Genomic DNA, 17,070 nt, shown 5'->3' with positions numbered 1-17,070 from the left:
CTTATCGCGAGACTTTCTGAAGATGACCGGGGATGTCAAGTAAGTTTGAAAAACAGAGTAACCAACTTTTATTTGGTTTGTTTGTAGTTTTGTTTTTGCGCGGTTTAACCTCTGCGGAGACGGAACAAATCGCGCATGGTCGGCAACCAAAGCAAATCAAATCATAAATGAGGAGTGTGACTCACAGGAGAGACAGAGAGCCAAGACAGAAAAAAACAAAAGACACGCGGTGGCATGGCTTCTCTTTAAGGTGAGGCGATTACACCTGAGCGGGGCGTCTCTCTTCCGGGTGCGCTTGTTTTGTGCTCTCTCTGCAGAAGGTGTGGTCAGGTGACTTTTCTGACGCGGACTTCTGGTTATTCCAAGAAACTGTCTCTTGTTGAATATTTTATTGTGCCGTGATCACTTATATCACCAATGTATTATTATTATTATTATTAGTAGTAGTAGTAGTAGTAGTAAGTAGCAGTAGTATTATTATTTTAGACAGTTCTCCATTTATTTATGTATTTATTTGCTTGCTTGTCTTCATTCGTAACGTATTTAAAAATGCAAATTGGCCAGAGTAGAGCACACAAACACAGCACTGTTACATACACTTTATTAATACAAAAGCCTCCTATTTTCACACACATAACAGATTAACAGCATTGCAGCACATTCTAGCACTCTCCGGGGTCCCTCGCTGGCTCTGCTCACTTTAGTCTTCATCTTCTTGGACAGGTTTTGGCTGTAGAGAATAAATAAGATATTATTATGTTTGATTACGTCGGTTGATTCATTTTTCATTCCATTTTCGTTACGAATATCTTGTGGCTGTTTACTTGGCAGTGTGCAGAACTTTGACCAAATATCTTTTTTTTTGTATTGTCTCATAATGACCAGCAGGTGTCACTATAAATCCATATGTTGTTTTCACAGTCGGACACCAGCAGAGATCTTACCTTAGATTTGCCACAGTTTCTGAGCTTGTTGCCTAAAGAGAAAATTATTGATTAGTTCATCTCAAAGATTAGAACTGTTCTGTATGATTTTCCAGTAAAGTTGCTCTGCTAAGAGCAAAGATGGAGGCAGAGATCATTTTGAGCCTGAAGAAGAGCCTTTTTTTAAATCATTCCTGTTATTTTTCACAGGCACGTGGTTTGCACCCAGCCAGTTTTTGCAGCCTCATGCCGTATGACAGGAGCTCCCCAACATTCACACTCCCATCACACCTTAGCTGTTGTGTTTGTTTGTCTTTCTATTTCTATTTTCAATCTCTGACTCTTTTCTTTTCAGCTGCAACGAGCCTGCCCAAACACAAAACAGACACAAAATGCACCCATACGTAGGATGAAGCTGTTGACTTACCTGCCAAGAGAAAGAAGGAAAGGAACACAATGACCCCGGCAAAGATCAGACCTCCAACACGTAGTGTATGGTAGTCTACAAATTCACATGAGGGATTGTTACCACATCATCATGCTGTGCTCTCAATTTATCTTGTTTTAAGCAAACATTCTTCACCTCATTTCCCCCCTTCCCTCTGTTTTCTTCCACTCATTCACCAACTTTTTTTCTGGTGCCTGCTATCCTATTTTTCTTCTGCCCTTTCCACACACCCCCACATTGTCTGCCTTGGCAAAAACTGCCGTTGTCCTGGGTTCTGCTTTCTCTTTTTCAAAGCACTTGCATAAGTTAAATATTAGCTCTGTTTCATCTAATCAGATATATGGTACTTTCAAAGATGTAGCAACTTACCATAGATGTAGCAACTTACCATACACAAAGTCTGCATCAGGATCAACCACTGCAGGGGGGAGAGGGAAGGAAAAAATGTAGAAGTTCTACAGAAGCATGGCTGTTGCAGTCTCAGCTGCATGCATATCAGAAATATTCAAAATGTGCGTGTTACAGTTTTGTTCCAGTTGTCTTTTAAAGCTGTTCTGCGCTGTGCACTGATTTTCACATTATTCAGAGATTGATTCATCGTCTAGCTATATTGAAAATATGTCCAGCACTGGACCATTCGTTGGAAGTGTTTCTACAGAGACAGCACGCTCTTCTGATGTACATAATGTGCAATAGTCTTTAGAAATTCAAACGTTCCTGGAAATAATGACTCAGACATTGGTACTTGCTTATCTGCCTCTTCTGAACCACCTGTATTCACTGTCTTCCATTTTCTGGGTTGTCTTCTAACTTACTATGGCACCTTATTATAAAACAGCTCCATCCGCAGTGCTTTGAGCAGTAGTAGCACGGAAATGTGCTGAGCGTGATTATCTGTGGCAGAATGCCGAAATGGGAGACGGTGAGCCGGCACTGTAAGGCTGCAGGACGCTCCTTGTGTTTTTGTTCATCTTTCTTGTAAATTATTTCCCAGCACTTTCATTTTAATCTAAATATGGCGTAATAAGAAGTCCAATCTTGTGGTGAATGATTAACAGGTTGCTTTTAATGGTTCTGACTCAGAAAATCCTCACATGGTGTCATGTTAAAGAGTCTTTCTCACACACTGTTGTTTGTGGATGCGTTGCTGTGTAGCTTACCTTTAGGAGAAGACATGTTGTCTGTTTGTGTGTTCACTCGATGAAACTGGAGGTGACATAATACAAACAGTTAACAATAGGCTGCTGATGGGGGCAGCTGCCAGCTGGTGATCCATCAGCGGCTGCTGTTTTAAATAATTCAAGCAGATAATAAAAGTATTCACCACCAGGTCTGGTATCTGAAAAGTGTTTTCTAGGTTAAAAGCTGCACAGATTTGGTTTCAGTAATCCCTCCTTTTTAATAAAGTTAGTAGACTTACAGAGGCTCATTTGAGTCTGCTTATTCGCTTTAGATGAGAGGTAGTTGAAAGGCCTGGAAATTCTATATGTCGTGACAAATTGCCTCCCTGTGTTTCCTGCTGCAGTCTTAATAGGAGCGTGATTGCCTTGATCTTTACTGAGAACTTTAAGAGGCTAATGGAGATATTGATCCCCTTTTCCCCACCTCCTCTGTCTACATCCTTCACCCAACCGCACACACCCGCATGCGCTTCTCGTTTGATTTACATCTCCTGAGCTGTAATCGTTAACTTACACAGATTAACAGACTTAGGATTTCCCATGCTGTCTCCCTTTTCTTCAACCGTGCCACGGTGAATTGTGGACTTCAGTTATTTAATTCATTATGTGCGCCTGCCTCTGCAACGGACCACTGAGCATGAGGACACACCGGACAGTTACTCATTAATATATCACAGCTCCAATATTCATTAACCTTGAACCTTGAAACGGGCTGATAGAGGTTATAGATGGAGCTAGGACAAAAAAAAAAAAAAAAGGATCTGTTGTTACCTGTACCTAATAATGTAGAATTAATATCCAGTGATTTTGGCAAACAACCCATAAAATTCAGCAAAACATAAGTCTTTTTGATTTCTTCAGATGGGGAGAATTAATCATTAAACACTGCTAACAAAGAATTGTCTTGTCTTCTAAAAACAATCATACAATGCATATTAATCGGACTGTGTGTGCCTTTATATTTTGCCACATTAGATCATTGAGCAGCAAGGTTTAAACTTTCCATCGCCAATATTTCTACATTCTACGCTAATAAACATTATAAACATCAACTAACTTCTCCAAAACATGGATTAACAGTGTATTAGTTTATTAGTTTTTTCATTTTTAGACTACTTAAAGTCATATAATCAAGAAGCACTGTTAATCAAATGTTTTTTCAGTAAAGCAAGTAATTACTCACCTGAGCTGCTGAAGGCCCTGTATCACCTCTGTCCAGGTGTATGTGCGGTCGGCCCAGCCTGCGTGTGCAGACCTAACTTTCCACCACATAGGATCCACCCTCTGACACGAACACACACACACACACACACACACAGTGCACTTCTCCACGCCCACAGCCATTTTTCAGTCAAGCTGCGCAGTTACATATTTACAATCTCATAAAGTTTGTACTCTGGCAATAAAGAGAATATCTAACAACCTTTGGAATCACAGCAGAAAAGGACAACATATCACCGGCCCTGCTACTGAGGAGCATGCTTCCTGATAAATAGTTTCATAGCATTACAACCTTGACTGACATTGACAGGAAATTAGCAGATTTAGGCTAAAATGTTCCCTGAAAAAAGATCAGAAAGAGAGAAGAGCCCACACTAAAATAGGGTTTCCACCTGAATGAACACAAAAACACATTCTGTTCAGACATACTTTTATTCATTTATGCCAAAAGCACGACAGATTGCTACACAACAAGGCCTCATGCGCGAAATGACCATATAGCGTCTACTTGTACAGCGGCCGTCTTTAAAACAGGTAAACTCAGACTTAAAACTTGTGAAAGCCTGACCTGACAGGAGATTCACAAGAAGCACTGCTCATCGGTTCTCTCTCTATGATTTGGCTTACAGTAGGCTACTATCAATGTAGTCCAGCACAGACATAATATCAATTTACGGTTCACGTCTCTCAAACTCAGCACCCACTCTTTGTCTCTCTTTTGGTAACGTGCTATACTGTATGTGTGGTAACTTGTCATGACGTTAGAAAGACTGACCAAGCAATATAATAAAGAGACAACAAGAGAAGAGATTCCCTGGCTTCACAGATTTGCGGCACTAGTGGGTGTGTATGTAGGATGGGGGAGCTAATCATAGCCTGCCGGAGACTAGTTAATCCTGACGGAGCCAGTGACAGAGCAGTGGAGAAGGTGTGTGGAGAAGAAGGCAGTGACACAGCTGATGCAGGAGCTCCCTCCGCTATAGATGCTAAAACACTGCGGTGGAAGAGCCCGTGCAGATACCTGCAAATCATTCCTGTGCTCAGTCAGAGAGCTGTGGCAGTGAGATTGTCTATTATAAGGCTGATCACATTTACAGGTAGAGATACACCAGTGATGTACACAGTCATACATTTACAGGATATGAATGCACATCCACATGTGCACACAAACACACCCAACCGCTCAAACATAAACATAACTGAAGGACATTTAACTGTATATCTTATATATAAACTATCTATACTTATATATATGTATGTTGTATGCTTAAAGCATGTTATATTCCAAATGTGACAAACATTATTCGGGACAAAGTTGACAAAACAAGCAACAAAGTGACAAATTCTAAACCCTAAAGGTAATAGATAGAAGTACAAAATGAAGAACAGCAGACCACACAATGTTAAAAATTCTTCGAGGGTCTTAAAGACAATCTTGTGTCGAAGGTGCTACTTTCTAAGACAACAAAGTGGAGTGAGACACTGTCACAGGAAGGCACGAGAATGGACAAGAGCACTGAGGGACTGGCATGGTCACAACGAAAAACAACAGGCACAAGAATTATGTACATATCACACCTCTAAACCCTGTCACACAACCAGTTATGATAATCATCAATTCTCTTTGCTGTCATTTTGTGGCTAAATATGAAATTGAACTGGTCGTCATTGGAGACGGCAGTCAGGTCCTGTGGAGCCGCCTCAGTTCTCTGCTGGAGTCTCTTTGGCAGCTGCCGCAGCTGAAAAGGGTCAAGGACAAGGGATTTAGTCTAAGCACGAAAGCAAAATATTAAACCTGCCCACAGTTATTACTTACTTAATGTTTCTGTCCTTTTCTCTCACACATGCAATCAGCAAAAGGATAATGCTCATAGTTGGTAAAGATACGTGGAGTAACCTTGAGAAGCATTGTCAATCATTTCCTAAACAATTAACAACACACAATCTATACAACTCTAAGCTTTGTTTCTGCCATCTGGAAGTATGTATATTTACTCACGTAGGGTAGTATTACTGTACAATTTCACAGTTGCTACATCTATGTTGGGGTGTGGCCACTTATTCTCCAAAAGGTGTGTCTTTTTATTCCAGTAAAGCTTTCCATGTTACCTTCTTGTAACAGATAAATCTCTGTCACTGCGTCCCTACGCTGAAGCACCAGTGGTGATAAGTTTTACAACAACCAGCAGTGATTCGTCTGCTAGGTTTAATAGTACCACACCAGCGCACATAAAATGCGTGTGAGGAAAGTAAGCAATCGACAAAGCCAAGAGGACACAGTAAGAGAAAAAAAAAAAAAAAAAAGTCCACACCTGGATTTAACTAAGCAAGTATGTACGAGCCTCCTATTGGATAATTACTGCATGGGTGATTATCTTTCAGCTGGCAACAAGTTATTTAACTCCAACTGATGCAATGAGTAGCTTCTCATTTCTTAAACCGTGTTGCCATGTTGAAAGACGCATCCCGTGGTCGTGGAAAAAATATTAGTCTGTTTGAGAAGGGTCAAATCATTGGCATGCATCAAGCAGAAAAAACATCTAAGGAGATTGTAGAAACTACTAAAATTGGGTTATGAACTGTCCAACGCATTATTAAAAACTGGAAGGATAGTGGGGAACCATCGTCTTCAAGGAAGAAATGTGGTCGGAAAAAAATCCTGATTCATCGTGATCAGCGATCACTTAAACGTTTGGTGAAATCAAATCGAAGAAAAACAACAGTAGAACTCAGGGCTATGTTTAATAGTGAGAGTAAGAGCATGTCCACATGTACAATGTGAAGGGAACTCAAGAGATTTGGACTGAACAGCTGTGTAGCCTTAAGAAAACCACTGATCAGTGAGGCTAACTGGAAAAAAAGGCTTCAATTTGCTAGGAAGCATAAAGATTGGACTCTGGAGCAATGGAAGAAGGTCATGTGGTCTGATGAGTCCAGATTTACCCTGTTCCAGAGTGATGGGGGCATCAGGGTAAGAAGAGAGGCAGATGAAGTGATGCACCCATCATGCCTAGTGTCTACTGTACAAGCCTGTGGGGGCAGTGCTATGATCTGGGGTTGGTCAGGTCTAGGTTCAGCAACATTATGTGCCCAAAGAATGAGGTCAGCTGACTACCTGACTATACTGAATGACCAGGTTATTCCATCAATGGATTTTTTCTTCCCTGATGGCACGGGCATATTCCAAGATGACAATTGTCAAATTGTGAAAGAGTGGTTCAGGGAGCATGAGACACATGGATTGGCCACCACAGAGCCCAGACCTTAACCCCATTGATAATCTTTGGGATGTGCTGGAGAAGGCTTTGCGCAGTGGTCAGACTCTCCCATCATCAATACCTAAGATCTTGGTGAAAAACACTGGATGGAAATAAATCTTGTGACATTGCAGAAGTTTATCTAAACAATGCCACAGCGAATGTGTGCTGTAATCAAAGCTAAAGGTGGTCCAACAAAATGTGAGAGTGTGTGACCTCCTTTTTGGTGGCGACTTTGTTTTTGGCCAGGCAGTGTATTTACTGCAATGAAAAGACCAACAGAATAGCATGATTCAAGAGAGGCTGGTTTTGTACCTAACCCTAACCCTAACCCTAGCTTCCTTGCTAGTCTTAGCTCTTCCGGTTTCAGCTTTTGGATGACACATACTTCAGTGCTCTGTGCCTGTTTGAGAAGAAATAGCTCTTCAAACTAACCAGTGGTCTGTCCATGTGGTGCAACATTTTGGTCTAGACAGGAAATGCAAAGAAACAACATGGCTGATTTTCGGTAAAATGTTTTATGTACATTTGGTGCATCTGAGCATTGAAAAAGAAAGCAACACTGAGGACAAACACAGATTGGTGTTGCTTGCTGGAGAGCGCTGAAAGAAGACCAAACACTGTAGGCTTATTTCATATGGACATGCTGACAGCGTTCAGGTAATTACTCTCACTGCCAGGGGACACAAAAGCTTTGCACTCATTGATAGAATAATTTTCTGATCATATATTATACTTACATTAAGGTCCAATCTAGAAACAAATCTTTAACTTGTAAATGTGTTTTTTTGTTGTTGTTTTTACAAGACTAAAGGATCTGAGTACCAGTGCATCAACAACAGGCAAGCATGAATGCTCAAATAATGTGAAGGTGATTGTGTATTTGGTTGGTGTAGAGGCCTGTCAATTGTTAAATCTCAAATGTTGGACCAACCTGAATTCACGGACTAGGAGAAACAGTCATTGATTGAAACTGGGAATAAAATCAAGCAGCAAGTCTTTCCCACAGTTTTTAATACTGTACTGAAGTGAACTAAAAACTGTGAAGCTTGGATGGTATGATATCAAACATGGAAAAAGTTCAACAGTAATTTAAGATGTAGAGATATATGTAGCTTGTATGCTCTCAGTGCAGTTCTCCTCCTCCTCCTCCGAGCTCTGACCACTCCCAAAGGGAAACTCAATCATGGATGTATGTCAAGGGGTGAGGCGGAGGTGAGAGGAACTGACAGAGTTAAAGTGTGCATCTTACCCTTGGAGACGATCAGGTTCTCCTCCTGTGCCTCCTCGTCTCCGGGGGCCCTGAAGAGAGGATCCACAGGTTGTCATGGTAACTAAATCATGTAGTGTGACCCAAAAAAAAAAAGCACTTACACAACCAAGTCTTATTTTCTTCACTGAGGGACACTGACATACCTGGGCTTCTGGTTGATACTGCAGCGACATCGCCGACCTAGAAATATAAGAAATTAGTTGCTATATCGCCCAGAGGGTCTAATTGCATCATACCGTGTCACCATTATTAACATCTGATTATAAAGACTGAACAATAAGTGTCAAGATGAGATTGTGAAGCAACATCAGGTATGGAAATGCTGTGAAGATTAATTCATTTATTGTTAATTATTTTTAATTTATTTGTAACACTCACTTACATCCAGTGCTTGTAGACGTGATAAAATTATATGCAATCAGATACACATAGACAGAGGGTTAACTTACTGAGGATGAGAAGGATGCCCAGTGTGAACAGCACCACAGCAAATGCCAGACCCCCGATCCTCAGGCTCTCATAGTCTAAAAAAGAAGAGGCAGAGCAGCAGAAGAGAAACTGAATCATCATCTTTTAATGGAAAATATTTTTTCCTTTTTTTTTTTTCTAGGTATTTATGCAGTCTGGATTTCTGGATGGTGTGTTGATGGTTTGATGTTTTCAGAAAAGGTCTTTAGCCTTACCATAAATAAATGGGTTTTCATCGGTCTCACTTTTATCTGTAAACACATAATGGAACAACACATTAGGAACCACACAGAAATGAAACACACAATTTGCTAACCAGTGTCCCTTTTCCTAATTGTTTGATTACATGCTTTTGTTTTTATCCTATTTCTATTCCATATATTTCATTTTAATTTGTTACATATCTTTTATTCTGTTATTTATTCTATTTTGGTTCTGTGAGGTTGAGTTGGAACCGAGTACCAAGAATTTCATTACTGGTAGTGAGGCTGCATTGTAGCATGACAATAAAGAATTTTGGATCTTGAAAATATACCTTGTCTTGTGCTTCAGTGGCTCATCTATAATTTGAGAACATGATGGGAAAATACCAGGTGGCAACTACCACAGCTGGAAACTGAAGCCAGTGAATAAGCATTACTTTAGAGTACAATGCCACTGCTGTTGCCAAATGAAAGCACGTTATAGAAATTTGTCTGAAAAGTCTACTCAGACTCAAGGATGAACTGATTAGATTTTGGCGGCCAAATGTGAGGGGCACTGTAACCTGAGAAAACACAGCTTTGGCAGTAACTCATGAATTAATGCATCGATTCTGACAAAATATCAAGTCTAATTGGACAAAATAAGGACATATTTTACACAAAATGTCAAAGGTCATCTTCAGCACAATGTAGTTGGCTTATATAGATATAACAGAAGGCAACAGACATTGTCACTGGTTGTTATCAGTGGGTTTTGCAGTATATTTGATTACTGACATTCTTGTTTAGCAATAAGGTTTTCAAATGTAATAGTATTGTTCACAATCTATACACTGGAATTCTCTCTTTACATCCAAACAACTGGTCATATTTTTGTAGCGCTCAATAAAAATGCCCCTGTAGTAAGATCTAGTAATTTGTAGGATCTTTGTGGTGGAACACATCTATAGGGCTGTTACAGAGAGACTGAGGTTTGACCCTCGCAGCAGCCACTTGAAGGATACTCACTCTGTGCACTGGGCAGTGTTACAGCTGGGAGGCAGAAAAGAAAGAGAGGAAGTGGTTAGGGAAAAGGAAATGGGTGAAAGACAGGAAATTAGATGTGAAAATACCTCGCCACTAATTGCTTCCACTTAATACAAGCTCCAAAAACAGATAATATGCTCAGGCATTACAAAAATTCTATGTTTTACATTTAATCACATGCTATAAAAAGACCTCACACACACACACACACCATCAGTGACAAAGCCAGGCAGGGAAATCCAGATATAAAGCCTGAGTAATTGGTGTTTTGCTGCTAGTCCACACCCAGTGACTGGCTTATCTGGACACTTCACAACCTGCAACAACACTGCCTCCCTGTGGACAATTAGTGCGAGTGCATGCATGCGCGTTTGCATGCATGTAGGCATACAGTACTGTGTGCGTGTGTTTCATGAGTTGGGTGGGTGGGTGGCCACTTACCAGCCACACATACCAGGAGAGAGGAGAGGAAGAGCAAAATAGTTTCCATGGCAACTGTTGACACAGAGTAGTAAAAAAGGGAGGGTGAGAGAGAATGAAATTCCAGTGGGACCGTTTTTTTTTACTAAGTCACGATAATCGGACATGTTTCTGCAATTTGAGACATAAACAATAACACATTTGGTTTATATGCACCGTGCAGGCAATGACCACTCAAGCCCACATCTAGTAAGTTTGGAAAGAGGAATCATATCAACACACAGCACTGGCTCTGTGCAAACCCCAGGAGTTTAATTGATGTAAAAAGCCTGCGGATATTATCTTGCATAATGATCCATGCTCAGAGCCATACATGATCTCTTTTCCTGGCAGAGATTACTCCTTCGTCCCTGTGGACATCACATAACCTTGGCCTACTTCCATGTAGGCTATTCGGTGCACAACTGTGTCTCCTATAAAGTGCATTCATAATACATAATACATAATACAAATAATAATTTGTGCGTTTAATTTACTGGAAAGCTAAAGCAAAATAGAATGGTGAATTTTGTTTAGTTTATTCGGGAAGCTTGTTCCACAGGTGGGGATGACAGAAGCTAAAGGCTGTTTGATTTTAATCCAGGGAGCACTGAATAAGCTTGTCCCAGAGGATGTCAGGTGTCTGCATGCTAACAGGTAAGTACTCTGCGCATTAGAAATATATTGACGATTTGAGACCTAAAATTTTAAAATCTATCCTTTCATACCATAAGCCATTGAACAAACTGGCATACAGATCTATGAAAGATATAGGCCAACCTATAAGCAGATTTCTAACATTGTATTTGTAATTGTTTACATTAAAATCTTGATTTGGTTTGCCCTTCTACGCAGGATGCAGGTCATCTTCTATGAAGCATGCTGAACCACTATAGACCTGACAAACCAATCACTGACTATAGAAAGGGCCTGCCATGTTTTTAACTTGGCACTGTGGGTACAAAAATAGACTTGGAAAAGGAGGGGTATTCAGTTGGTTGTAATGTGCAACCTCACCACTAGATGTCACTAAATCCCACACATTGGATCTTTAAGGACAGAAATAATGTGGCCCACTTTGTAGGTGTTAGTGAGGACAACTCTGGCGACTCTTGAAACGTGAAGTCATTCCACCATTACAACTGCCTAGTCTACATGGACTTCTGCTGTCCACGGAGGAAGTAGTTTAATGACATGCCTATCAAATCCCCCAGTTTAGTTAACTTGCTTAAGAAGGTGGAAATGATAAACAAATCACATATCCCACACTTACAGTGGCCATTGATTGCATTTATCTTAAAAAAACACTGGCTAATTTTTCAGGGACTCTAGCATAGTTGTAGACTCTTAGTTTTGAAAATCTAAAGCCACACTTTACTTGATTTAAGCGTTCAATCTGAATAGAAGAATAATAGTGTAACATAATCTTACTGAGTGTTTAAGTCCTCACATAAAAAACTTTCACAACAGGTTTAACATTTCAGGTATTCTTTTGTTTTCTCTTTCTTTCGGTTCAATACAAAAAAAACAACAAGAGTACCCGCAGTTGTACGAGGTCTAATTCCCCAGAATATCCAGTACAAATAAAATGTCAGATAGTGTTTGAAACATCAACCTTCAAGTGCTAGCAAATAAACTAACAGTGTAGATGAATATAGACGGGCAACATGATCTGACAGCAACACATTTGATGAAGCATGTCAAAGCGCCACGGTGAATTAATGCAATATGTCAAGTCTGCAGCTCAACATGTGTGCTTCATATGCAAACCATGGGATGGATGAGCCTTGCAAAGGTTTTATATATAGCTCATGCCTTACCACTCTTGTTTGAGAGTGGTGCATTCCTGTCCACATAGCTTTATTTCCTTCTGTCCATCTGACAAATTGGGTCTCTGATTGTCTGGCCCCATTTATGCCCATGTACTCGTCTTGTTATTTGCCTTGTCTTCAGCTGCATCAGTGGCACAGGACATAGTGCACTTAAATGAACAGTCCATTATAGTCATTAGCTGTGGTATCTGCTGCAGCATTCTTGCAACTGCAATTTGTATGTTGGTGCGCCGTAAATTTGATTTGTGAGCCCGCAAACAGACTCAACATTTCTGAGATAATGTGACACAAGATAACAAGGGGAGGAACTGAAGAAGTGATTGCATCCATTAAAGTAATGGTATGTACCCCTTAAATCCTTAAATGAAATTCAACCCTGTATGACCTGAAAAAGAAAAAGTATTATTTTTGAGTTGATATAAATGTGCACCTGCTTTTTATGTTTGGATTTCACTGAGGTGAGGATTTCATTACCGCTGTGACTGCAAAACACTGGACAGAAATCTCTGAAGGTTCCTCTCAAGGTCTTTTTTTTTTTTTTTTTCTTAACAGTCACAGTGTACGTATTAAGAAGAATACGGTGCATTCAGAGCGGCTCTTTCACAGTCAAACATAGATATGAATGATGAGATGTGACAGCGCAGTCTTTGAAGGCGAATCTGTCACATTTGCACATCTTGACGGTGACATCTTTATTTCACATTCAGGGGTGATGATTGATTGCTGGCCCCAAACTGTACATCACTTATATGCAGTTCAGGCACATTAATGAACCACATGCAGCTCGAGGACAACAGGCAAGGAAAACTGGGTCAGGCAGCCAATAAGCAGGTCGTCTATGTTTATTCCACAAAACACTCTGATTAACTCAGTTAATATAGAAGCTTTGTACTCACTCAAAACTTTGCAAGGATCTGCTAAAAAAGACTGACTGAATCAACGCCATTACAAATTTGACACTTACATCTTTATTTTATTGCGACAGTTTTTACAAAGATAAAGTCTTATTTGAGATACAGAGCCTTAAAGTTAGTTTGTTAGCTATCTTCTTCTTCCTTGTCTGTGCTGCTCTGATACTGCGACCTGTGGATCAGTAAGACAATATGTAGGCAGGATTGCGTATTGTGTGTGCACATGGGATCTTCCGAGTCCTCTCGTGTTGATCTCCAGATATCCTGGGTAACAAAATATCTGGGCCGTTAGTGCCTGATCCGTGTGCTGGTCGTTGTTCACAGTCTGACTAGAACCTGAAAATGCAGCTAAAGTTGGGGGACTACAACTACAACAGTTTACACTCAATTAAACAGTTTTAAATCACTACAACAGCATTGGGGTCAGGGCTTGCTTGCCAACAAGGTATGATTGGGTGTTCGGCCTCCTCTGCTCACCAAAGCCAGGTCAAATGTGACCGGCCAGTAATGCTCAGACAGAAGCTAGAAAACTACCAGTAAATCTTGCCCCTCAAATTCACAGTCATATGATTTTATCTGTTGGTAGAGATTGGAAAAGGCCAAATCTTTTATGGGGAACATTTAAATTGAAAACGTGAATTCCGCATGAGGATGCACTTGTCTGCTCTGTGCATGATATACTTTAACCCACCCTTTATTTAAAAAAATAATAATGTGTGTCCAGCAGGATGCTCTTGAGTGGTCTGGCAGTGCAAAGCTACGTGCTGTATGTCATTGCAAGGCTAATGGAAGGGCAGAGTGCTGGAAGGACAGATTGCTTGGAGGGATTATGGTGAGAGGTTAGCTCCTGTCGAATGCTCTTTTGTATCTCATCTGACCAAGGCACTTGTTAACGACAGATATTACCGCAAGTACTTAAGGTTAAGTGGCCAGTTGGACAACCTCCACCGATTCTGGAGGGACTGAAGATTGTCTGGGGTTAAAGGCCAAGCAATCAGTGGGACACAAAGTGTGGGATGTCCATTCACACCAACCCCCTACCCTTCTTTATACAGACAGAGTTCTGGCCGTGGCTGTAATTGTAGCATTTATGTTAGATTGGGCTCAAATAGTCTTGAGTTCTGATGTTAAATTTCTTCAGTTTTTTCTTTGTGTGACTGGTTCTTTCTTTCTAATGATTTGTGTCAGAGTCGGGGTATTTTAAAGTCACATCAGTAACAACAGATTTAAGTTTTTGTCGAAATATACTTTTCTGGCCAATGTTTTGGCTCTCACATAAAAAGATGACGAGAACACGTCAACGTTTCTTCAATTTCAATATGAATCTTGATTTAAGAGTAATATTTTTAACCATTAGCCAGTCAGTGTCATGTTTGTCTTGCAGTAACTCTTTTGAGTGTTTGGCAGCGTGGTCCAGCTCTGTGTAATGTATCAAGCTATTCTGTGCCAACCTTTCTCTCCCTGGAAATGATAAACAGCACCTGTTGCCACCTCAGCTTTCCCCATTCTTATCTACAACCATTGTTTCGCTATATCAAGTTTCAGAGTCAAGCCTCCTTTTGTTTAGAAGGAGGGGACAAGAGAGGAGCTGGCCTGGGTGACTGCATCTGTTTGGGAAAGAAAACTAAATGCAGGCAGGGAGCCTGTTTTCTGTAATGTGGGGACAAGGAAAGGGCAGGCTGAAAGACAGCGAAAATGGGAGACGAGCAGACAGGGACCGACGCTGTCTGGCAGGGGAGCAAAGGAGAAGGGCACGCAGAGGAGACACTGTCGGAGGGCTGAGGAGTGTGGAAGGGCACCGTTGTATGATAGTGACATTTCCAGCATAAAATGCACGGAGCGTTGAAAAGAAAGGTCAGGGAATGTTGTGAGGCACATTTGATGGCAGAGAGGGAGAAACAAGAAGGCGATAAAAAGGGACAACATTGAGCAATAGGGGCAGCGAGACCGCATGAAAAACAACTGTGGTCGGACCTTTGACTCGATACTAAAACGTGTGAGAGGCTCAGACATGCCCACGCAAACAAAAAATAATTATGGAAAAAGCCGACAATGAAAGAAAGAAAAGAAAAGAAGCGTTTTACGGGAGGCCACACCCCACCAAACCCTCTGCATGTGACATCGAAATCCTATCCTGCGCACAATGAGATCTGAAATGATATCATGTGTAACTTTGTGTAAATAAAGGTCGGCTATCTGTCTGTTTGGCTAATTATTCATACCATGTCATTCATTATGCTTATAATTTAAAAAAGGTCACATTTGCCTGTACCCGTTTGCATTTGTTCATGTGTGCCTTTTTAAAGGAAAGGTTTTAAATGTAATATTGACTGCAATCATTGTGCCAGGCCTCCGTTTGACTTTTATGGGTGTGCTGGTTTTAGTGAGAACATCAGATTGGTGACCAGTGACCCCGAGGATGCATTTAAAGTCCTATATTTCATCATCATTAAAAAATGCGGGGCACCTAAATAGGTCATACGACAGATCCCTATAACCTTTGTGGGGCGGGGAAAGAAAAAAAAAAAAGCAGCCTGGTCCCCTATATCTGCCATCATAATGATGTTGCATCGCCATGACAACGATGTGCGTCGTCCTATAGTGTCTAGCTATCGCCATGGCAACTGTCTCCAGCTGAAAATTCTGGCGCCGAATTACGAGAAATGGGTTAAGGTGACGGACTATGAAAACACAACCGGAGTCCCCACACTGGCAGCAGCAGCAGCAAGGGGTGTGGCGCCCAGGCAATCAATTACTCGGCTGGAAAAATCAGCTTCTTCTATAATGTGTCGCCTTACAGCCATTTTTAAATGGTTACGTCAGCTACATAGGGGACGGGCAGGTGATGAATTCAGGGGGGGTTGTTGTCGTTGCATCTGATCAAGTTGCGCGCCGACGACAGAAACGGACCACGATAGCGCACCGGTAATGTCTCTATTACGATGCAAACGCACAGCCGATATGACGGAGAGTCTCATAACAAACAAACCGGCACAGTATATATCCCGATGTGTGACGTCTGCGCGTCCATCCACTTTTGCCTCCCTCAACCTGTGGATCATCTGATGATCCGATGCCAAACAAAACCGAGTCACCATCCGCCCCTTGATATATTTTAATTAGTATTATTTTTTTTATGAAACCGTAAATTATCACAGCAGTGACATCAAAACAACATGATATTCGTTTTTTTTTAAAACTTACATTTGCAATTAAAATAACTAGTCAGTGAAAGTGCATTAATCACGATTTGATCAGGGTTTGGCAAGTGTGTGTGTTTTTGCGCGCAACCACAGAAGGCTATAGTGATCCGTGCCAGCAGACACACCCTCACGGTGTATTAGAGCATATTGTAAATAAAAAGACGTGAAAGGCATCACCGCGATTCACTGATGCCACCTCCAAGAGTGTGTAAATATATCAAGCATTTTGGTGTGGAATTGTTCCACTTAGTAATGTCCTTCCCTGAAAATCATTCTCATGTCATTATTGAGAAATCTGCAAATGGAAATGATTTCTCCACAAAGGGTCTCTTATGACCCCTGGCTCTGATTTTCCAAAAATGAATGCAACAATAGCTCAATCTAAGGCATCAAATATGAGCTATCAACTTACCTTTTGTTTCTCCAGCGGACCGTCGCGCTAACAAACTGATATCCACCCACAAAAAATAAAAAATAAAATAAATAATAATAAATCAATAGGCTTGTCTCACAAGGCGTTTGATTCAAGTATTCTCATCTGTCAATATGCGCACACTGCTGACATCTACTTCTCACAGAAAAAATAGGATGGATAACAATGTGACTCCTGGAGTGGCTGTTCATTCAGTGCGTTCAATCCTTCTCTCTCTCTCTCTCTCTCTCTC

The 17,070-nt window shown here is 40.9% G+C and overlaps 2 protein-coding genes across 2 annotated transcripts; both read right to left on the bottom strand.

The window, feature by feature from the left end:
* Window positions 1-754: 754 nt before the first annotated feature.
* LOC311498792 (sodium/potassium-transporting ATPase subunit gamma-like) lies at window positions 755-2,555 on the bottom strand. The gene is made up of 4 exons (XM_084559526.1): window positions 2,532-2,555; window positions 1,760-1,789; window positions 1,351-1,425; window positions 755-976 (listed from the first exon to the last, which is right to left on the bottom strand). The coding sequence occupies exons 1-4, from the start codon at window positions 2,545-2,547 to the stop codon at window positions 873-875; spliced, it is 225 nt and encodes a 74-aa protein (XP_084415652.1). The 5' UTR covers window positions 2,548-2,555; the 3' UTR covers window positions 755-872.
* Window positions 2,556-5,474: 2,919 nt separating this feature from the next.
* Window positions 5,475-10,895, bottom strand: fxyd6 (FXYD domain containing ion transport regulator 6; the record flags this gene model as incomplete). The annotated part of the gene is made up of 5 exons (XM_084558182.1): window positions 10,376-10,895; window positions 8,753-8,827; window positions 8,447-8,483; window positions 8,283-8,332; window positions 5,475-5,512 (listed from the first exon to the last, which is right to left on the bottom strand). The coding sequence occupies exons 1-5, from the start codon at window positions 10,488-10,490 to the stop codon at window positions 5,475-5,477; spliced, it is 315 nt and encodes a 104-aa protein (XP_084414308.1). The 5' UTR covers window positions 10,491-10,895.
* Window positions 10,896-17,070: the final 6,175 nt, after the last annotated feature.

The sequence above is a fragment of the Chelon labrosus genome, assembly GCF_963514085.1.
Source record: "Chelon labrosus genome assembly, chromosome: 13".
Classification (NCBI taxonomy): Eukaryota; Metazoa; Chordata; class Actinopteri; order Mugiliformes; family Mugilidae; genus Chelon; species Chelon labrosus.
This window is presented reverse-complemented; position numbering and strand designations above follow the sequence as displayed.

Bases quoted from the DNA above. Each gene is read 5' to 3' on its own strand.
- LOC311498792 (XM_084559526.1), bottom strand. The intron at 1,426-1,759 runs GTAAGTTGCTAC...GTGAATTTGTAG, and splicing joins TGATGCAGACTTTGTGTATG to ACTACCATACACTACGTGTT. The intron at 977-1,350 runs GTAAGTCAACAG...TTTTCTCTTTAG, and splicing joins TTCCTTCTTTCTCTTGGCAG to GCAACAAGCTCAGAAACTGT.